Source organism: Ambystoma mexicanum, chromosome 2p, assembly GCF_040938575.1.
Source record: "Ambystoma mexicanum isolate Mex_15411 chromosome 2p, UKY_AmexF1_1, whole genome shotgun sequence".
NCBI lineage: Eukaryota > Metazoa > Chordata > Amphibia > Caudata > Ambystomatidae > Ambystoma > Ambystoma mexicanum.
In genome coordinates this window covers 821,210,448-821,233,500 of record NC_090923.1, presented here as the reverse complement: position 1 = coordinate 821,233,500, position 23,053 = coordinate 821,210,448, and the positions used below count along the sequence as shown (strand labels likewise).

Here is a 23,053-nt window from a genome sequence, read left to right as displayed (position 1 = left end):
TCGGTGGGTGGGTGTCTGTGTGGAGAATGCAGTGTGAGTGAATGTGAGAAAAGGTGCATGGGTGAATGATTGGTGGGTGAATGGAAATTAATGTGATTATGTGGGTGTTTGAATCTTCCTATGACTTTGTGGAGAATACAGTGTGGGTGGATGTGGGAGAAGATGTATGAGTGAGTGGCTGGTATGTGCAGGGTTATGAATGTGATAGTGTGTGTGTGTGAATGTTCTGGGTGGGTGGGTGCGTGTCTGTGTAGAGAATCCAGTGTGGGTGGATGTGGTAAAAGGTTTATTGGTGAGTGAATGATGGGTGAATGAGTATGAATGTAATTATGTGTGTGAATGTTCTGGGTGGGTGGGCACCGGTGTGGGAATGCAGTGTGGGTGAATGTGAGTGAATATGTATGGGTGAGTGACTGGTGGGTGAAAGAGGATGATTTTGTGTGAAGAAGGCCCTAGGAGGTCAGGGGCAACTAGAGCATTTTTGACACATCCTTAAGTGACATGACATGGTTTAATGGTATTTTCAGGCAAAGGCAACTTCAAGCGTGTTATCACATGGCTAGACTGGCATTTGGTACAGCATTTAGTGCATTGGGGCATTTGGTGTATTTGGTGCAGCCAGTCTAGCTATTGTTTACTGTGACATGTCATTTATTACTGGGAATCGCTGATAAAGCAAGCATGATAAGTGGTATTACATTGATAGACTGGCATTTTGGTGTAGCGACCTAACTATTTCTTACTGTAGCATAATTTTCTATTACATGAGCATTTATGATAAAGCAAGAGTGATAAATGCTCTTATGTGTCTAGACTGGCCTACATTTGAACCACTTTTAACATGTTTTCTTATTGAAGCTTTGTTTGTATGCGTTTGTCCAGCATAAGTCAACCCAGATGCATTTAATATCAATGTATTTCAAGAAATGATGCCAGGGTGGCAGTTGTGCAAGAGAATGCCCTAAATAAATAATTGAATAACCCTTTTTGAGCTGATGCCAGCAGCATATCTTGAATTACACATATTACTTACACCTTTCCAAGACAATGTGACCTATTTTACAGTGGCACACCATGCCCTTCCAGGAGCAACAGTGTGGATGGACAGATGTGCTACTAACACAAACACGTGGTGCAAGGCCTTTATACCCAAAGGTCAGTTGCAGCCAACATAGCTCAAAATAGACTGCCTTGTTCTAATCCAGTCCTGCATGTTGAGTCCCTACCTTTAGCAGAACTCGCCGAGCAATCCAGACTGAATCTCGAAAGATTTACACAGCAACTTCTCCTTAGCTCCACTTTTCTGTGTTTTGCCATCAACAGCAATCTATCCTTCAATCCTCACATTGCCAAAACAACAGAATAGCCTATTTACACCTAACATTCCTACACACAATGAAAAGTGTCTTCCACCCTATGACTTCAGGATCATTGTCGTTATCACTGCTGCACCTGGGTGGAAGAAATGCACCCCTCTCGTGTGTCCCTGTCTCGGTCCTTGCACCATTTAAAGCCACGCCTCCCTCCGTTGACAGGCCAATCATTGGCACCAGGGAATTCGACTGCATCTCCACCATTCCCACTAAGTGCTGATCCTAGTCTGAGTCATCTTGAAAACACCCTTGATTGTGTTCAAAGCTACAGCAACTGAAGGGACGCCTTACCTAGCCCAAAAGCTAGCCAGTTCCTGTAATCCCAGAAGCCACAAGACCATAAGGGGAAAATAACAGTTCTATGTGAAAATGTAGTCAGTCATTACAAACAATCTAAAGTGTGAAAATGTTGCCAGTAATAAGGTCGCTAAAAAAGCTATCTTTAAATACACAAAGGTACAAGGAGGGAACCCTAAATATGATCCAACCCTCTAATGAAATCTCTACAATCACCCTAACTCCATTCCTAAACCTTCCCCCAACTCTAATTACAACCTTTATCCAACCCTGAACTCTCACAGAACACTAACCCTTCAGCATGCTAACGCATTTTATTGTCATATTACTGAATGTAAAATAAATAGAAAATGAACAGTGAACCTTTTTCCAACACCATCACCAGTTCACAAATTACATAGCCCTTACCCTAACCCAAACCCTTGCTGTAATACTAAACTTACCCTAACTGCAACTCTAACACTTCCCCTAATTCCTGCTTTACTCTAACCACTAGCTTTATCCTAACCGCTATCCTAAACCAGCATCACAGCTGTTTCCAACCTCTGTATTCCTTTCTTTAACACTTACCCAAACCCATACCTTAACACCCTGACAATCTACCCTAACCACTAACCAAACACCAACCCCTATCCTTACCCAAACCCCGTCCTTACCCAGACCCCTATCCTAACCCTAGACTAGATAATCACCCTAACAATTACACTACCAGCACTACATTTGTTGGCTACTTTTCAGCTGCATATTTGATATTTTTGCTTGGCAACCTTTTCACTGCAGAGGTATTTTCACCACAACGTTTCCACCGACTACACTTGTTTTGGCTACATTTTTACTGGATAACAAAATAACAAATGGAGCATGAGAAGTTCAGGAACCAGGCCTTCTCCTACATGCATGAATACTATGGAAAATCAGCTCACCTGGCATCCTTAAAACTCCAACAGTATTCACTCTGAGCGCCAAAATGTGTGCATGCATCCAAGTCCACCAAGGACACTGCCACCACGGGTTGTCGCTCTTGTACACCTTGTGTGTACCTTTATACAGAGCCCAGTAGCTTACACAGTTGGTTTCCGTTGTGTGAGTAAATACCAACAACACATCAATAACCCCTAGCTCAGCCACAAATGTATGCATGAGAAATCACTAAGACACATCAAGGTACCATCTGTCTCCCCTCAGCTCTCTGCTAAACCTTTTTTGAGTATAGGCTTTTTCTATCTAAGACTTGTCCGTATGTTGTTCTTGCCGCTCCAACACAATTCCTCCAAGCCTGGGCCCTCCCTTGTGTAATTTGGTGGAAGAAACACTGTTTTCATTTCTCCTCACAGCGGGTGGGAAAAAAGGAAAATGAAAGATGCACAGAGCACTTCTCTGGAGTTATGATTAGTTCAAAGCTTTCACCCATAACTCTTCAGTTTGGCCAAGTCGCTCTAAATGGCAGTCCTCTAGATTGTTGTGCTTAGAGACCTAAGCCGCACCGCACTGCTGATGCCCAAGGAGGCCGAAACATGTCTAGGGAGTGATGTGACCTAGCAGTTTGTGCTGGACTGCCCCTTTTGAGGGCGAACTAAGATGGACTTGTGTACAGTTTTTCCAATTCTCAAAAGGCACAGAGGGCTATAATGAGATTATGGCACACAGAGGAATTGTCCGAGGTTAAAATTGATTGAAACTTTTCCATCCGTCATTCTTTGGTGGAACAACAAACATACCTCTGCAACCAATGTGCAGCCTCTGCTTCGGCCACGAGTGTCTGCACGTGGTTAAGTCTATGCTAGTATCCCCACCTCCTCCATCTTCCCATAGCTCCTCGGTGGCATTCTTCACCCACCGCATAATCTACATAGTTCCTTACTAGCTGCATTTGCCACAATATGTATACATTTTTTTGACTCAAATGATAACATGTTTAACAAAATGGAATGAAACATACAGACACACAATTCCAGACACTCGCTCGGTGACTTGTCTGCCACTTGCCTGTTAATTGTATCATTCAGACCTTAAAGAGGAGTAAATCCAAATGGAAGATTTGCAGCAAACGATGATAACCAGGGGTACCCACACATGTGATGGCTATGAAGAAATGGTTGGATACTTTCTCAAAAGTATATCATCATTAGATAAAGAAAATGTGTGTAATAAGCAGTGAGTTGTTAAAAAATTCCATAACGTTTCAGTGCTACCATTTAGCAAGGCATACATTTCCAGTTGAATAAACACGCTATAGTTCCTGTAGTATAGCGTTGTCCAACTCCAGGCCTCGAGGGCCAGACTCCTAGTGGTGTTTCAGGATATCCCTCATTAATATTCATGAGCAAAACTGTGAATACATTTAGAATCATTGTATGCAAATGTATCTCACGAATATTAATGTGGGCTATCCTGAAAATCGACATGGATCCGTCTCTCGAGGCCTGGAGTTGAACAACCCTGCGGTATAGCACCAATGCCCAATGTCTCTGCTCATAAAGGGCGAATGGAGTGAACTTTCCAAAATCTTGGGTCACTGAGTGTGATGTTCACAAAGCAGCATTTTTCCTTAAAAGGGCAGCTACGATTTTGAAGAACGCCAAAGATTGTATTACATTGTGTAATTTACTGTAGGCGACAGAGAGGTCCGCACAGGACAGCATTAAAACATGGTGTTCCTGTATTGCCGAGGTCTGCAATCTTTGGCTCGCCAGATGTTTAGAATACAAATCCAATCAGCCGTAGCCAGTATAGTCATTGGCGAGGGATCATGGTAGTCCTAGTCTAAAACATCTGGGGAGCCGCAGGTTGCGAATCCCTGAAGGACATTGCAATGGAAAACAAAACCATTCATGAGTAACAAGCAGTATGGAATCCACTAAATGTGAATAGTATTCTTTAGCGCTGGACTTATCAAACCACTAAATATCAAAATCCAGCTTAGTTTTAAGGTTGACGGGGAAATATGCAAATAACCCGACAAGTATCCAAACCATTCTGGACATCCAGGAAACCGGACAAGACTGCGCTATTGAAACACTAGTTTGAAGGGCCCACACTCAACTTTCTTATCTTAATCCCAAGGATCTGCTTCAGATCAAAATCTAAGTTGCCACAATGTGACAATCGCGAAAGGAGAATGCTACTGAATGCATTGCACAAGTTGCATTCATTGACCTAATATGCAACATAAATTGCCTGATGCGTGACGCAGTATTCAGAAAACCACGCCACATAAGTTGGCCCTGTTCCAATTCTTGCTTCCCTGATCACAGGCTCTTTGCAGGACGGTGGTGCCCACCTTTTCTTCTCTGATTTGTTGGCCCCTCTGGGTTCCTATTCCTCTTAACTCTCCAGGATAGGCTGCTTGCGTGTATGGTCCTTGGAGCATCATTGAAAAGGTTGAGGCCTTGATGATTAAGTTATTCAATGGACAGTGCACAGGCAGGTGCAACCTATTACCTGAAATCTACAAAGCTGGTGCTGATTGTCCCCGTGATTCTGGGGGACAGATGTCCATGGTTTTCTCTTAGAAGAGCCAGCTGGCAAAGGTTAGCACACGTGTTTTTTTCTTGTCTTGCTCCTCTGTGCAGCATCAGTAGATAATACCCAAGATGGCGGCAGCTGGAAGGAATATGCGCTCCGTTTTCAACAGATATCCTTACTCTGCAAACCTGTGGCTGTATACACAGTCGGCCATATCCACAAAGAACCAGGAGTCTGGAAAATTGCAGGTCATGTACTTTTCCTAAGAGCTGATTCCAGGCCATTTGCAGGCCAACACTTTTACCCGCCGGCTGAGCACTAGAACACGTGATGTGCTGCCCACTTCCCATGAGTACATATCTTCACTGGCAACTCACCCAGCCCTAGAGCATTTCTGGCATGCCAGCAAGTAGGCCGGTGCTGGGTGCTGGTTCACTGCGACTGGCCTTAGAGTCGCAGTGAACATCAAAACAGGACAGTGCTCCAAACTAAAGCTTTGCTCCTCTACTCGTCGACAAAGCCCCCAAAACATCTCTTTTATTGGTAAGAATCTGTGAAATCCCCTGCTAAACACCTAGACTCCCCAGACTTCCCTATCCACACTGCTAAACACCTAGACTCCCCAGACTTCCCTATCCACACTGCTAAACACCTAGACTCCCCAGACTTCCCTATCCACACTGCTAAACACCTAGACTCCCCAGACTTCCCTATCCACACTGCTAAACACCTAGACTCCCCAGACTTCCCTATCCACACTGCTAAACACCTAGACTCCCCAGACTTCCCTATCCACACTGCAAAACACCTAGACTCCCCAGACTTCCCTATCCACACTGCAAAACTCCTAGACTCCCCTATCCCCTATACGCCCCAGATTTACCTATCCCCTAGACTCCCCAGACTTCCCTATCCATGCAGCACCAGCGCCTAAAACAAAATAATACTATCAAACGAAGTCAACTGTAAAAATACGCACATGAGGTGTCCAAAAAAAAAGTGAGTTTGAAGGAGACTTCACTAAAGCCAAAATATCCCCAGCAATAGCTGTCAACAACAAGCATAACACTGCTGCACTCGAGGAAAGGAATCGAGGGAGCCCCCGAGTTGCCCAGTACAAAGAGTGAGGATCCAGATAGGATCGGCCCTCGCCACCCCCAGTGAAACATGGTACACGGGGGGGGGGAGCTTATCCATCAGTCCTAGAGCCTGGCCATGAGGTCTGGCCAGCAGAAGAACCCCCATCATTGACTGCCTATTCCAGTTAGCATCGTCCTGCCCATTAGGTGTGGCTGGTCATGCTATAGTCTTCGGGAAGAAGCTTCATTGGCTACCAGTCAAACATCGCATTACACATAAAATGCTTACTACGACACATAAATGCCTCTCTTTAAGTAGTCCCATCTACTTATCTGAACGCATTAACAGCAAGAGCAATGGAAGGATTCTTCGGTCATCCTCTGCCACAGACCTTGCTTCCCCCAGATTTAAGACCGTAAAATTTGGAACCACCACGCTTGACGTTCAGGGCCCTCTACTTTGGAATGCTCTGCCGGCAGGGCTACGACAAATCAAAAACTATCTCCTATTTACCATAAAAACCTACCTTTTTAATATGGAGTAATCCTTGTGACCCCTTTCTGATCCTGCTTGCTCTCACTTGTTGTCCTGTCTATGTCTGTGTATTTGTGCGCCCTGAGGCCCAAGGGCATGTGGTGCGTTATAAGAATATATATATATATATATATATATATATATATATATATATATATATATATAAGCATTATATGTAGCCAGCAAGATGCTGCCCACCTGGCCCTGCCCATTAGATGCTCCCCACCTCGTCCTGCCCGTTAGGTGTTGCTGGTCATGCTATAGTCACTATATGGAGCCAGCGAGATGCTCCCCACCTCGTCCTGCCCGTTAGGTGTTGCTGGTCATGCTATAGTTGCTATATGTAGCCACCTCGTCCTACCCATTAGGTGTTGCTGGTCATGCTATAGTTGCTATATGTAGCCACCTCGTCCTACCCATTAGGTGTTGCTGGTCAGGCTATAGTCACTATATGTAGCTAGCAAGATGCTCCCCACCTCGTCTTGCCCATCAGGTGTTGCTGGTCATGCTATAGTCACTATATGTAGCCAGCGAGATGCTCCCCACCTTATCTTGCCCATCAGGTGTTACTGATCATGCTATAGTCACCATAGGTAGCCAGAGACATGCTCCCCACCTCGTCCTGCCCATCAGTTGTTGCTGATCATACTATAGTCACTAGATGTAGCCGGCGAGAGGCTCCCCACCTCGTCCTGCCCGTTAGGTGTTTTTGGTCATGCTATAGTTGCTATATGTAGCCACCTCGTCCTACCCATTAGGTGTTGCTGGTCAGGCTATAGTCACTATATGTAGCCAGCAAGATGCTCCCCACCTCGTCTTGCCCATCAGGTGTTGCTGGTCATGCTATAGTCACTATATGTAGCCAGTGAGATGCTCCCCACCTCATCTTGCCCATCAGGTGTTACTGATCATGCTATAGTCACCATAGGTAGCCAGGGAGAAGCTCCCCACCTTGTCCTGCCCATCAGGTGTTGCTGATCATGCTATAGTCACTATATGTAACCGGCGAGAGGCTCCCCACCTCGTCCTGCCCATCAGGTGCTGCTGGTCATCCTATAGTCACTATATGTAGCCAGCAAGAGGCTCCCCACCGCGTCCTGCCCATCAGGTGTTGCTGGTCATGCTATAGTCACGATATGTAGCCAACGAGATGCTCCCCACCGCGTCCTGCCCATCAGGTGTTGCTGGTCATGCTATAGTCACCATATTTAGCCAACAAGATGCTCCCCACCGAGTCCTGCCCATCAGGTGTTGCTGGTCAGGCTATAGTCACCATATGCAGCCAGCGAGATGCTCCCCACCTCGTCCTGCCCATCAGGTGTTGCTGGTCATGCTATAGTCAGCATATGTAGCCAGCGAGATGCTCCCCACCTTGCCCTGCCCATTAGGTGTTGCTGGTCATGATATAGTCACCATATGGAGCCCATTAGGTGTTTCTGGTCATGCTATAATCCCTCGGCACTTTCCTCCATGTAATCAGCAAGAACCTTTCCTACATCGTCTGCCCATTAAACATATCTAGCAAGACACTTCCCACCTCTTTCTCCCCATCACGCGTTGCTGATCCTGCAGCCATTACATGTAACCGCCAAGAACCTCCCCTGCACTATCCGCCAATTTCACGCGACCAGCAAGAAACGTCCAAGAAGTATCTGCCCATGACACGTCATTCGGAAGAACCTCCCCATAATTCTCAGTAAAAACCTACACTTCATTTTCCGCCCACTAAACGTGGTGCGCAAGCAAGTCCCCAGAGTTCCCTGCTCATTACACGCGTGCAAAATGAGAGCAATCCAAGGCGCGCCAATATCCAACGTCTTCACTTTGTGTCCCAATTGTTTCTCCCGGTCCAGGATAAATAATGAATGTTTGGACAGCGGGTCCACCTGCTGCTCAATGGAACACTGTTTCGCTCCAAGGTCCAACGCCTATAAGTTGCGCAAACAAAATCAGTGTTACACTTGATGGGTGTTCAACAAATGCTTTTACATGTAATGTTCACTGTGGAATTTTGACTTGCCAACTTCATTCAAATCCAAAAAATGTTCTTTAGTTCACTCAACCAAAAACCATGTTTATATTCCAATGTGTTCACCTTGTCACTGCCTCTACATGCACATGTTTCGATCTGTGACGATCATCTTCAGGTGGCGTGCTGGCTGAACAACGTTCCTGCTACGATCTCCATGTACCGGATACCAAGTTTCTAGTACACGTGTGCAGCAAGACACCCCCTGCCCGATCATTCTCTGCCCGTTACACATGGCCAGCATGGAGCTCCCCACATTATTCTAGTAACTATCCATTCCCAGATGTGAACCCCCATAGCCTCCATGTCCATCTCTCTTGCCACAGTCATTACTCTTGATCGGCCTCCAGCTCGCATTCTCCCACGCAGAAACGTGTCTGGTTTAGTTTTCTCTTTAAATAAACCCCTCCTCCTGGCATCAGAAATAATGCCCCTCCTCTTACCCACAATCCTCCTGTTTTTCTTACTGTTGATGATGATAGGCTATTTATAATGCGCCTAATACCCAGAGGTTTCTAAGCACGGACCCGGAGATCGAACCTGTGTTGCTCCGTGTTGTCTTGCTTCCAAGGCGAGCATGTTGCCGCTGAGCTATCTTCCCGAGCCTGTCGACTGTGAAAGAAGTTCCAGGAATCCCACTGGCAAGATTCTGTATTTCTTAATACTAGGGACAGTCACCTCCCGCTGGGTAAGAGAGTCCCTTACTTTCATGTAAGCGTTGATGATGATGATAGATAATTTATAACACACTTGAGGTTTCTAAGTGCAGACCTTGGTATCGAACTTGTGTTGCTCTGTGTTGTCTTGCTTCCAAGGCGAGCACGTTGCCCCTGAACTATCCTCCTGAGACATGGAACTCTGCTGGGCGATGACGTCAGGTTGAGCGGGAGTGCTGAACCTTCCTCATTCATGATGGCAGTGTGTAGGTGCACCTTCTACTGCACCATCATTTTGGTGGACGTCCATGTTTAAGTTAGCAGTGCTTGAGTATGTTTCCAGGAGCAGGATAATAGTGAAACACGTGTAATGGTTTTGACTTGAAAACAATCCCAGTAGGTGGGATCTGTTTCTAGTTGATAGACAATGCAGCTGAGCGTGCAGACGCGCGGAGCCAAAGACATAAGCCCCTGGTGATGCCAGTGTGCACAATGTAGGCCATGACCTGCTTTTTGTCATGGTTCTGGTGGTCGTACTCCCTGAATATGAATTGTTAATGAGAGACTGCATCTCAGGTTTAAAATGTCGTGCCCACAAAAATGTAATATCTGTGCGCGGTGTGGCATTATTTTGATCTAACGATCTGTAATCCATAATTCTGGTCAGATTTTCGGATTGGACACTAGCAGTGACGTTGTTGAGTATCACTGGTCAAGGGTCAAGTCGACCCCTCAAACAATGCCTGAGCTTTATTTGGGCTGCTGCAGTGAATGCCAGCTGTTCGCTTTATTTGGGCCGAGCTTCCTTGACCTCAGGTGACTGTGTGTTGAATGACTTAGGCTGTCACAGGTCTCTTCTCCCGATTCCTGGTATTCTTATGGTGAACCCAAAAGGCAATCACAATAAAGGGCAGGCAGGACTTGGATGCTCTTTTGTAATTTGAAAAATGATGCCAGAGCCACAGAACAGTCTTGCATCTGACTGCAGAAGTCCCTCTTTTGTGTTTATGAAATCAGCACCATAGTTTATCTTCAGCAGTCCTGCACAGCTTCCTCTCAGGCATTGGTAATCAATTATTTGTGTGTTTAAATTCCAAAACAGCCTCTATCACCCACATTTGCTCATTCCAGCTGGTGATATATGTTGCAGCAGCAGGCCCACCCTGCCAGTAATAGCCAAACGCCCAAGTTAAGAGCCACTTTGCTCGGGCCCTTCCCTTGGGAAGCGGGCCATTGCTGTCAGGGTCAGCACATCATCGCCTCATTACAGTAGGTTATCCACAGATATCACACCTCTCTGCATCATTTGTGCGCCAGAACGGTCTATTGTATAGCTGCATTATACGAAATGTTGGCTTTGTAGACAGGCAGAATTCCCATGGATTCTGGTATAAAGCAAGGTTAAGGGGTGCCATCGGTTAGGGAGCCAAGAGTTATCTCCTATCGCCGACTGTTGCACACATGTCAGGGTGCTCCCAGGAAGTCAGACAACTGGAGTATTTACTGTTTTTCAATATCTATTGCGCACCTCTGTTGCTGTTGTATATCTCAGTGCGAGGTATCCAGTGATTGTAACGAATACAAAATAAGGAATTCATTTGAAACGAAACAGAAACTACGAAAAAACACTGAATTGTTTTTTAAAAATATATGTGGGGGAAGGGGGTAAATCTGGTGGGGAGGGAGTTGGGGTGGGCTTTTGAACACATGAGGCTGCTTTTGTTTCTGTAAAAATTCGTTTTTTAAATGTCTGTATTTGTTAAAATCACATAGAGCCTCAGTGGGAGCACCCTGGAGCATTTGGCATTCCCGGCTTACTCTTCCTACCGAGAGCCTGGCAGGGGGACCGCGTACCTGCAGTGTTTTTGCCCCTGAGTCCTCGGTATTGTTGTTTAATAGAATTCTGCACAGGAGGGCTTCAGAAGACTGCAGGGAAAAGATCCAGATGACAGTAGAATCTCCACTTTGAGCCCAGCATGCGGTATGGCATGTGTGTGGGGGTCAGATATGGGCAGAGGTGCATGTCCGCCTTGCGAAGCACCAATGGTTCTGCATGGTTTTCTTTATTCCAGTATAGACACTCTTCCCTTCCTTCTATTCAGAACCCAGAAGCTGGAAGGAACTCCCCGTGAAGATTGGGGCTGAAAGAAACAACAGCAGACTTCAAGAAGAATCACAACCTGTCCATGTAATGAGGGTTTGACCACTAGCTCTGACAATGCTGGGTAACACCGAGCCCCTCTTCCTGTCCCTGACCGCAATGGCCCGCCAGGCCTTCCTTGGCGTTCCTGTGGGCTCGCTGTTGATGCAGACAAAGGGACCTAGTACTGTGCCACCATGTCCTTCCCTTTGATGTGATGCTGGTGTGGTTTGTTTCGGTTCATAAAGTATTCATTAGGAACTATTGTCCCCCTAACTGTGTCATTCTGTGATCCGCGACTCCACGATCGAAAGTTTGTACAGTCATTTGACGCACTATACAATGTCAAAGATAAAAATAAAATAAAACCCATGCCTTTCTCTTCCGAGGAAGGAACATGGTACCTTTTCTTTTCATTAGAAGATCAGTACTTACATACAGGAGAGTACTGTGTTCCCTGGAAGAGGTAGAGGTTTTGGGAAGTCATCAAGTAATTTCTTACTGAGCCCGATGGATGTGAAAAACTCCATCAAAATGCACCTGCTGATATCTTCTAAGAATGTAGGATACATCTCTGCACTGGGAGATCTGCTTCTGTGCCCTAGATGTATGCACCTTCTCCTGGAGGAGCGTGTAGGGTGGCTGCTTGCTTTAATCTCCTGCCATGTCTATGATCTGCTTCTGTGCCCTAGATGTATGCACCTTCTCCTGGAGGAGCGTGTAGGGTGGCTGCTTGCTTTAATCTCCTGCCATGTCTATGATCTGCTTCTGTGCCCTAGATGTATGAACCTTTTCCTGGAGGAGCGTGTAGGGTGGCTGCTTGCTTTAATCTCCTGCCATGTCTATGATCTGCTTCTGTGCCCTAGATGTATGAACCTTCTCCTGGAGGAGCGTGTAGGGTGGCTGCTTGCTTTAATCTCCTGCCATGTCTATGATCTGCTTCTGTGCCCTAGATGTATGCACCTTCTCCTGGAGGAGCGTGTAGGGTGGCTGCTTGCTTTAATCTCCTGCCATGTCTATGATCTGCTTCTGTGCCCTAGATGTATGCACCTTCTCCTGGAGGAGCGTGTAGGGTGGCTGCTTGCTTTAATCTCCTGCCATGTCTATGATCTGCTTCTGTGCCCTAGATGTATGCACCTTCTCCTGGAGGAGCGTGTAGGGTGGCTGCTTGCTTTAATCTCCTGCCATGTCTATGATCTGCTTCTGTGCCCTAGATGTATGAACCTTCTCCTGGAGGAGCGTGTAGGGTGGCTGCTTGCTTTAATCTCCTGCCATGTCTATGATCTGCTTCTGTGCCCTAGATGTATGCACCTTCTCCTGGAGGAGCGTGTAGGGTGGCTGCTTGCTTTAATCTCCTGCCATGTCTATGATCTGCTTCTGTGCCCTAGATGTATGAACCTTCTCCTGGAGGAGCGTGTAGGGTGGCTGCTTGCTTTAATCTCCTGCCATGTCTATGATCTGCTTCTGTGCCCTAGATGTATGCACCTTCTCCTGGAGGAGCGTGTAGGGTGGCTGCTTGCTTTAATCTCCTGCCATGTCTATGATCTGCTTCTGTGCCCTAGATGTATGAACCTTCTCCTGGAGGAGCGTGTAGGGTGGCTGCTTGCTTTAATCTCCTGCCATGTCTATGATCTGCTTCTGTGCCCTAGATGTATGAACCTTCTCCTGGAGGAGCGTGTAGGGTGGCTGCTTGCTTTAATCTCCTGCCATGTCTATGATCTGCTTCTGTGCCCTAGATGTATGCACCTTCTCCTGGAGGAGCGTGTAGGGTGGCTGCTTGCTTTAATCTCCTGCCATGTCTATGATCTGCTTCTGTGCCCTAGATGTATGAACCTTCTCCTGGAGGAGCGTGTAGGGTGGCTGCTTGCTTTAATCTCCTGCCATGTCTATGATCTGCTTCTGTGCCCTAGATGTATGCACCTTCTCCTGGAGGAGCGTGTAGGGTGGCTGCTTGCTTTAATCTCCTGCCATGTCTATGATCTGCTTCTGTGCCCTAGATGTATGCACCTTCTCCTGGAGGAGCGTGTAGGGTGGCTGCTTGCTTTAATCTCCTGCCATGTCTATGATCTGCTTCTGTGCCCTAGATGTATGCACCTTCTCCTGGAGGAGCGTGTAGGGTGGCTGCTTGCTTTAATCTCCTGCCATGTCTATGATCTGCTTCTGTGCCCTAGATGTATGCACCTTCTCCTGGAGGAGCGTGTAGGGTGGCTGCTTGCTTTAATCTCCTGCCATGTCTATGATCTGCTTCTGTGCCCTAGATGTATGAACCTTCTCCTGGAGGAGCGTGTAGGGTGGTTGCTTGCTTTAATCTCCTGCCATGTCTATGATCTGCTTCTGTGCCCTAGATGTATGCACCTTCTCCTGGAGGAGCGTGTAGGGTGGCTGCTTGCTTTAATCTCCTGCCATGTCTATGATCTGCTTCTGTGCCCTAGATGTATGCACCTTCTCCTGGAGGAGCGTGTAGGGTGGCTGCTTGCTTTAATCTCCTGCCATGTCTATGATCTGCTTCTGTGCCCTAGATGTATGCACCTTCTCCTGGAGGAGCGTGTAGGGTGGCTGCTTGCTTTAATCTCCTGCCATGTCTATGATCTGCTTCTGTGCCCTAGATGTATGCACCTTCTCCTGGAGGAGCGTGTAGGGTGGCTGCTTGCTTTAATCTCCTGCCATGTCTATGATCTGCTTCTGTGCCCTAGATGTATGCACCTTCTCCTGGAGGAGCGTGTAGGGTGGCTGCTTGCTTTAATCTCCTGCCATGTCTATGATCTGCTTCTGTGCCCTAGATGTATGAACCTTTTCCTGGAGGAGCGTGTAGGGTGGCTGCTTGCTTTAATCTCCTGCCATGTCTATGATCTGCTTCTGTGCCCTAGATGTATGCACCTTCTCCTGGAGGAGCGTGTAGGGTGGCTGCTTGCTTTAATCTCCTGCCATGTCTATGATCTGCTTCTGTGCCCTAGATGTATGCACCTTCTCCTGGAGGAGCGTGTAGGGTGGCTGCTTGCTTTAATCTCCTGCCATGTCTATGATCTGCTTCTGTGCCCTAGATGTATGAACCTTCTCCTGGAGGAGCGTGTAGGGTGGCTGCTTGCTTTAATCTCCTGCCATGTCTATGATCTGCTTCTGTGCCCTAGATGTATGCACCTTCTCCTGGAGGAGCGTGTAGGGTGGCTGCTTGCTTTAATCTCCTGCCATGTCTATGATCTGCTTCTGTGCCCTAGATGTATGAACCTTTTCCTGGAGGAGCGTGTAGGGTGGCTGCTTGCTTTAATCTCCTGCCATGTCTATGATCTGCTTCTGTGCCCTAGATGTATGCACCTTCTCCTGGAGGAGCGTGTAGGGTGGCTGCTTGCTTTAATCTCCTGCCATGTCTATGATCTGCTTCTGTGCCCTAGATGTATGCACCTTCTCCTGGAGGAGCGTGTAGGGTGGCTGCTTGCTTTAATCTCCTGCCATGTCTATGATCTGCTTCTGTGCCCTAGATGTATGAACCTTCTCCTGGAGGAGCGTGTAGGGTGGCTGCTTGCTTTAATCTCCTGCCATGTCTATGATCTGCTTCTGTGCCCTAGATGTATGAACCTTCTCCTGGAGGAGCGTGTAGGGTGGCTGCTTGCTTTAATCTCCTGCCATGTCTATGATCTGCTTCTGTGCCCTAGATGTATGCACCTTCTCCTGGAGGAGCGTGTAGGGTGGCTGCTTGCTTTAATCTCCTGCCATGTCTATGATCTGCTTCTGTGCCCTAGATGTATGCACCTTCTCCTGGAGGAGCGTGTAGGGTGGCTGCTTGCTTTAATCTCCTGCCATGTCTATGATCTGCTTCTGTGCCCTAGATGTATGCACCTTTTCCTGGAGGAGCGTGTAGGGTGGCTGCTTGCTTTAATCTCCTGCCATGTCTATGATCTTATTTCATTTTGGTGAGGCTTCCTTCATGTGCACGGTTTTGAGCATGAGGCTTACTTTCGCTTCGTCGCCCCTCCACCCCCGGGTCCAGAAGGAATGTCACCAAAGAAGTGCACCAGCGGTTCTGGTCATATTCTGGCACTGCTCGTGGCACTGGCAATGTTGGACCAGAGAACACATCAAGCTTTGCTCAATCTCCAAACGAGTGACTGGGCAAAGGATGAGGGACATGTAGGTGTAATGCCTCATGTGTTGATGGGTAATCTTAATAGGTCCCAGTTCTCCACTTCCCTGTCGAAGTCATGACACCAGTCACCCCTTCACAAGAATTGGGTTGCCAGCGACTCGTGAATCGTGCTAAATGCTCAGGGGGCTTGTCAGTAAGGGGAGGGGCTTTATAAGGCAGAGCAGGGATTTTAAAAGAAAAATGTTTCTGTCCTAAGGATGGAAAATTCTCAAAACGAATGACAATGACGAGGAAGAGTAAGAACAGAACTGATAAGGATTACCAGTTAGCAATCAGGGCACACAACCCTCCACCAATCTCTATGCATTGCATGTGGCCAGCACTAAGCTCCCCCCACTCTCCATACATTACACGTGGGCATCACTAAACTCCCCCCACTTCCCATGCTTTACATGTGGCCAGCAATAAACTCCCCCCACTCTCCTTGCTTTACATGTGGCCAGCATCAAACTCCCGCCACTCTCCATGCATTACACGTGGGCAGCAATAAACCCCCCCCCCCCACTTCCCATGCTTTACATGTGGCCAGTAATAAACTCCCCCACTCTCCTTGCTTTACATGTGGCCAGTAATAAACTCCCCCACTCTCCTTGCTTTACATGTGGCCAGTAATAAACTCCCCCCACTCTCCATGCTTTACATGTGGCCAGTAATAAACTCCCCCACTCTCCTTGCTTTACATGTGGCCAGTAATAAACTCCCCCACTCTCCTTGCTTTACATGTGGCCAGTAATAAACTCCCCCCACTTCCCATGCTTTACATGTGGCCAGTAATAAACTCCCCCACTCTCCTTGCTTTACATGTGGCCAGTAATAAACTCCCCCTACTTTCCATGCATTACATGTGGCCAGCAAGAACCCTCCCCCCACTCTCTACCCATTGGAGGTAGCCAGCAAGAAACTCCCCAACACTGTCTACTAATTACACATGGCCAGCAATTCACTGCCCACCCTTCCTTGCCCATTACATACAACCAGCAATAACCTCCTGGCGCGAATTCAACCCTCCTCTCACCCACATGTTGCCTTCAAAGTGATGCCACTCTTCATAACCTATGGTCCTGCTTGACGTCGCCCTAGGAGACCGGGGTCCCCTGAGTTCTTTATAAACTCAAGAAGCCCCATGTGCTTTTGAATCAATGCATTTGGTGAGGTGGGTGCTGAAGACAACTTTCCCTGCATCCACAGCTCTATGGTCACGCTGACATTGTACTTACGTTAATGGCTGCCAGCGGACAGACGCTGGCTTCTTGTTTATATCCAAGGACTTATTGGAGTTGCTGCTCTGCTTCTGATCTGAACCCACAGCGTCGTGTCCATAGGGTCGAGGCCTGCCCGTTACATAGTCCACATCTTGGGCTGGTCCGGTTGCTGGCCGATCAGGGTGGGCAGACACGGTATAGCCTGGAGCGTTCTCTGTACAATGGCGGCAGTGTACGGGTGAGTCGGTGGAGCTGGGCAACTGCAAGGGGTTCACATTCAGGGAGTTGCTGATGGTCGCCAAGGCTGGCCTTGCAGATGGGGGGACTGGGAGCGGAGACATGTCCAATATCGGCACATATGAGGAAGACCCAGGGTCCTGGAGCAGTGCTGCCTCCCTGAACTCACACCGCAAGCCAGCAAATCCAGGCTTACAAATGCAGAACTGAGGCTTCTTGCAAAGTCCTTTGTTTTTACACTTCGGTGTACAGATCGCTGCAAGAAGAGACAAAAATGCAATGAGCAGATGTAGGGTCAGATCACATCAAATGCAACGGTTACAGTGCTGCTTAGCTTATAGGTTTAGGATTAGTACCATTCGGGATCACATAAAGAGTTTGTCCATATATCATTTTAGGCAGTTCTCATTTTTGCACCACAAGTACTCGTATTTTGTGCGCATGTTTTCTGCAACATTAATGCAAGCTGGTGTGAATTAATCCATCCTTCCTTCCTTCCTTCCTTCCTTCCTTCCTTCCTTCCTTCCTTCCTTCCTTCCTTCCTTCCTTCCTTCCTTCCTTCCTTCCTTCCTTCCTTCCTTCCTTCCTTCCTTCCTTCCTTCCTTCCTTCCTTCCTTCCTTCCTTCCTTCCTTCCTTCCTTCCTTCCTTCCTTCCTTCCTTCCTTCCTTCCTTCCTTCCTTCCTTCCTTCCTTCCTTCCTTCCTTCCTTCCCTCCTTCCCTCCTTCCCTCCCTCCCTTCCTTCCTTCCTTCGCACCCCACTCTATTCACGGACAGATAAAAGGATAGCGCCAGCCAAGATACATGTCTATGATACAGCTCTGTTCATTTCAACACTAAGAAGTTGGGGGTCAGGCTCAAGCCTGTCTGTGACTGCTGAGACCGCTGGCATAGTGTCATTGTGGTAGGTAATGTGGTCCCTTATCTGTATTGGCTTGGACCGCTTTCTCTCTTCCTCTCCCCTGCTGAACTCCTGACTGAAACTGCACTGGTCACCTGGCTACCCTCTGATCTCAGCCCAGGTCCCCTCCCCGCCTGTTGCACACCTGCACTGCCCCCGGCAACCCTTGCACTTGGGGTCTGTTTCCGTATCCCTACAGTCCCCCTACCAGCACTTGGACACTTGATGTCTGCACTTACCCTTGCCACTAGCTGGCCGCACTTTTTTTAATTGTTTTACTGTTTGATCCCATGTTCTGCACCGCCCCTCCGCTTTCCCCTCACACTTTTGCCCTCCACTGGCGCAATCTCAATGTCACTTGGTCTAGTAAGATCAGTGTCTCTCTTCTGTTCCCCCTCCCTTGCCTCGTCATGCCACGTGTGTATAGGCGCGTTATAAACTCCATATCATATCATAACTGTTTGAGAGAATTCACTTACAAAGCATGTTCTTCTTGTGTGGAATTAGAAGAGCAGCTCGGCCATGTGTGCTTCCCGCCATACCCGGAGAATGGGGCTCAGCATCTGCTTGAATGAGGGATACCATTGGAAACTTTCACACTCGTGATAAATTGGAAGCTCCAATCCCCAATTCACGTAGCTCGGTGGATGAGTATTTGCTAACTCATCCTGGCTCAAACCTTTGGCACCATGTTCGGTTTTCCCTTCATTGCTCTTGCAGTGGATTTGGTTCATTATTGTTTTATCTGATACATTTGTTATTATCCTGATAATAGGGCTTTGTTTGGGTTGAATCAAATGTAATCGGATTCATATCAATTGTTGCCCATGGTCTAAGCCACAGGTGCACAACATACGGCCAGCGGGCCAGTTGCAGCCTGCCATGCTGTTTCGTCCAGCCCGCGAGGTACAAAGACTTTCCTAATGGAGGGGGGGCCCGCAAGCAGCATCGGCCGCCTTCTATTAGGAAAGTCTTTGAAACTCTTCTAGGCCGGATGAAAACACTGGCCCTCATTGGCTCAGTACACACACAACACGTAGCTCCTACGAGCCACGTAGTGCGTGTTTGCTGCACCAATGGAGGGCCAACACTACAGCTGGCATGGCCAGTAAGGCTTGAAGCCGGAAGCCATTTCAGCCTTGCCACGCCCACGCCAGCCTTAGTGCCAGAGACCTCACCAGCGTTCCAGCTAGCCTGCCTTCCAGCACGTCCGATAAGTGGTATGTTTGTTTGTGTTTGTGTGACGGGTCTGTTCAGCCTGTATGTTTGTGCGGTGTATGTTGAGATGGGGGGTGGGAGGTGTCGGGTCTGCATGAATGTTTGTTTTTAAGTGTGAGTGTGGTGTATGTTGAGATGCGGGGTGGGGGAGTGTCAGGTCTGCATGAATGTTTGTTTTTAAGTGTGAGTGTGGTGTATGTTGAGATGCGGAGGTGGGGAGGTGTCGGGTCTGCATGAATGTTTGTTTTTGTATGTTTGTGGGGTGTATGTTGAGATGCGGGGGTGGGGGGTGTCGGGTCTGCAAAAATGTTTGTTTTTAAGTGTGATTGTGGTGCATGTTGAGATGCGGGGGTGGGGGGTGTCAGGTCTCCATGAATGTTTGTTTTTGTATGTTTGTTTTTGTATGTTGAGATGCAGGGGTGGAGGGGTGTCGGGACTGCATGAATGTTTGTTTTTAAGTGTGGGTGCGGTGTATGTTGAGATGCGGGGGTTGGGGAGTGTCGGGTCTGCATAAATGTTTGTATTTGTATGTTTGTGCAGTGTATGTTGAGATGCGGGGTTGGGGGGGTGTCGGGTTTGCATGAATATTTGATTTTTTATGTTTGTGCGGTGTATGTTGAGATGCGCGGGTGGGGAGGTGTCGGGTCTGCATGAATGTTTGTTTTTAAGTGTGAATGTGGTGTATGTTGAGATGCGGGGGTTGGGGGGTGTCGGGTCTGCATGAATGTTTGTTTTTGTATGTTCGTGCAGTGTATGTTGAGAGGCGGGGGTAGGGGGGTGCTGGGTCTGCATGAATGTTTGTTTTTAAGTGTGAGTGTGGTGTATGTTGAGATGTGGGGGTGGGGGGTGTCGGGTCTGCATGAATGTTTGTTTTTAAGTGTGAGTGTGGTGTATGTTGAGATGTGGGGGTGGGGGGTGTCGGGTCTGCATGAATGTTTGTTTTTGTATGTTTGTGCGGTGTATGTTGAGATGCGGGGGTGGGGGGGTGTCAGGTCTGCATGAATGTTTGTTTTTAAGTGTGAGTGTGGTGTATGTTGAGATGCGGGGGTCGGGGGGTGTCGGGTCTGCTTGAATGTTTGTTTTTGAGTGCAAATGCAGTGTATGTTGAGATGCGGGCGTGTCGGGTCTGCCTGAATGTTTGTTTTTGAGTGCAAATGCAGTGTATGTTGAGATGCGGGGGTGTTGGGTCTGCCTGAATTTTTGTTTTTGAGTGCAAGTGCGGTGTAAGTTGAGATGTGGGGGGGGGTTGGGTCTGCCTGAATGTTTGTTTTGGAGTGTAAGTGTGGTGTACGTTGAGATGCAGGGGTGGGGGGTTCGGGTCTGTATGGGTGCATGTTTGAGAGTTTGTGTGCTGAGTTGGGAGGTTGGGGGTTCAGGTCTGTATGGGTGCATGCCTGAGAGTTTGTGTGCTGAGTTGGGGGGTGGGTGTATGGGTCTGTATAGGTGTATGCTCGAGAGTGTGTGTGCTGAGTTGGGGGGTGGGTTGTACGTGTCTGTATGGGTGCATGCTTGAGAGTGTGTGTGCTGAGTTGGGAGGTGGGGGGTACGGGCCTGTATGGGTGCATGCTTGAGAGTTTGTATGCTGAGTTGGGGGTTGGGGGCTTTGGGTCAGTATGGGTGCATGCTTGGGGCATAGTGTTTGCTTGAGGGGTGGGGGCCATGTGGCATAGTGTGTGGTTGAGGGCTGGGGGCCATGGGGCATAGTGTTTGGTTGGGGGTGAGGGGGCCACGGGGTATAGTGTTTGGTTGCGGGTGTGGGGGGCATGGGGGCATAGTGTTCAGTTGGGAGTGGGAGCCATGGGGCATAGTGTTTGGTTGGGGCTGAGAGCCATGGGGCATAGTGTTTGGTTGGGGGTGAGGGACATGGGGCATAATGTTTGGTTGGGGGTGGGAACCATGGGGCATAGTGTTTGGTTGGGGGTGGAAGCCATGGGGTATAGTGTTTGGTTGGGGGTGGGAGCGATGGGGCATAGTGTTTGGTTGGGGGTGGGAGCCATGGGGCATAGTGTTTGGTTGGGGTGGGAGCCAATTGGGCATAGTGTTTGCTTGAGTGGTGGGGGACATGGGGCATAGTGTTTGGTTGGGGGCAAGGGGTCCATGGGGCATAGTATTTGGTTGGGAGTGGGAGCCATGGGGCATAGCGTTTGGTTGGGGGTGGGAGCCATGGGGCATAGTGTATGCTTCAGGGGTGGGGGCTATGGGGCATAGTATTTGGTTGGGGGTGGAAGCCATGCGGCATAGTGTTTGGTTGGGGGTGGGAGTCATGGGGCATACTGTTTGGTTGGGGGTGGGAGCCATGGGACATAGTGTTTGGTTGAGGGTGGGGCCATGGGGCATAGTGTTTGGCTGGGGTTGAGGGGGCCATGGGGCATAGTGTTTGGTTGGGAGTGGGAGCCATGGGGCATAGTGTTTGGTTGGGAGTGGGAGCCATGGGGCATGGTGTTTGGTTGGGGTGAGAGCCATGGGGCATAGTGTTTGGTTGGGGGTGGGAGTCATGGGGCATAGTGTTTGGTTGGGGGTGGGAGCCATGGGCATAGTGTTTGGTTGGGTGTGGGAGCCACAGGGCTTAGTGTTTGCTTAAGGGTGGGGGCCATGGGGCTTAGTGTTTGGTTGGGGCTGAGGGGGCCATGGAGCATAGTGTTTGCTTGAGGGGTGGGGGCCATGGGGCATAGTGTTTGGTTGGGAGTGGGAGCCATGGGGCATAGTGTTTGGTTGGGGATGGGAGCCATGGGGCATAGTGTTTGATTTGGGGTGAGAGCCATGGGGCATAGTGTTTGATTGGGGGTGGGAGCCATGGGGCATAGTGTTTGGTTGGGGGTGGGAACCATGGGGCCTAGTGTTTAGTTGGGTGTGGGAGCCATGGGGCATAGTGTTTGGTTGGGAGTGGGAGCCATGGGGCATAGTGTTTGGGGAGTGGGAGCCATGGGGCATAGTGTTTGGTTGGGAGTGGGAGCCATGGGCATAGTGTTTGGTTGGGGGTGGGAGCCATGGGGTATAGTGTTTGGTTGGGAGTGGGAGCCATGGGGCATAGTGTTTGGTTGGGAGTGAGAGCCATGGGGCATAGTGTTTGGTTTGGGGTGAGAGCCATGGGGCATAGTGTTTGGTTGGGGGTGGGAGCCATGGGGCATAGTGTTTGGTTGGGGGTGGGAGCCATGGGGCATAGTGTTTGGTTGGGAGTGGGAGCCATGGGGCATAGTGTTTGGTTGGGGCTGAGGGGGCCATGGAGCATAGTGTTTGCTTGAGGGGTGGGGGCCATGGGGCATAGTGTTTGGTTGAGGGAGCCATGGGGCATAGTGTTTGCTTGAGGGGTGGGGGCATAGTGTTTGGTTGGGGGTGGGAGCCATGGGGCATAGTGTTTGTTTGAGGGGTGGGGGCCATGGGGCATAGTGTTTGGTTGGGGATGGGAGCCATGGGGCATAGTGTTTGATTTGGGGTGAGAGCCATGGGGCATAGTGTTTGGTTGGGGGTGGGAGCCATGGGGCATAGTGTTTGGTTGGGGGTGGGAACCATGGGGCATAGTGTTTAGTTGGGTGTGGGAGCCATGGGGCATAGTGTTTGGTTGGGAGTGGGAGCCATGGGGCATAGTGTTTGGGGAGTGGGAGCCATGGGGCATAGTGTTTGGTTGGGGGTGGGAGCCATGGGGCATAGTGTTTGGTTGGGAGTGGGAGCCATGGGGCATAGTGTTTGGTTGGGGCTGAGGGGGCCATGGAGCATAGTGTTTGCTTGAGGGGTGGGGGCCATGGGGCATAGTGTTTGGTTGAGGGAGCCATGGGGCATAGTGT

The 23,053-nt window shown here is 48.8% G+C and overlaps 1 protein-coding gene across 4 annotated transcripts in view; it reads right to left on the bottom strand.

Annotated features, from left to right (window-relative positions):
* Nucleotides 1–23,053, bottom strand: part of LTBP4 (latent transforming growth factor beta binding protein 4) — a 1,283,510-nt gene that overhangs the window by 985,578 nt on the left and 274,879 nt on the right. For all 4 annotated transcript variants that reach the window (XM_069644515.1, XM_069644518.1, XM_069644516.1 and 1 more), the window contains exon 3: nucleotides 16,933–17,410. In XM_069644515.1, the coding sequence (XP_069500616.1) occupies nucleotides 16,933–17,410 (478 nt within the window). The remainder of the gene's footprint in view (nucleotides 1–16,932; nucleotides 17,411–23,053) is intronic.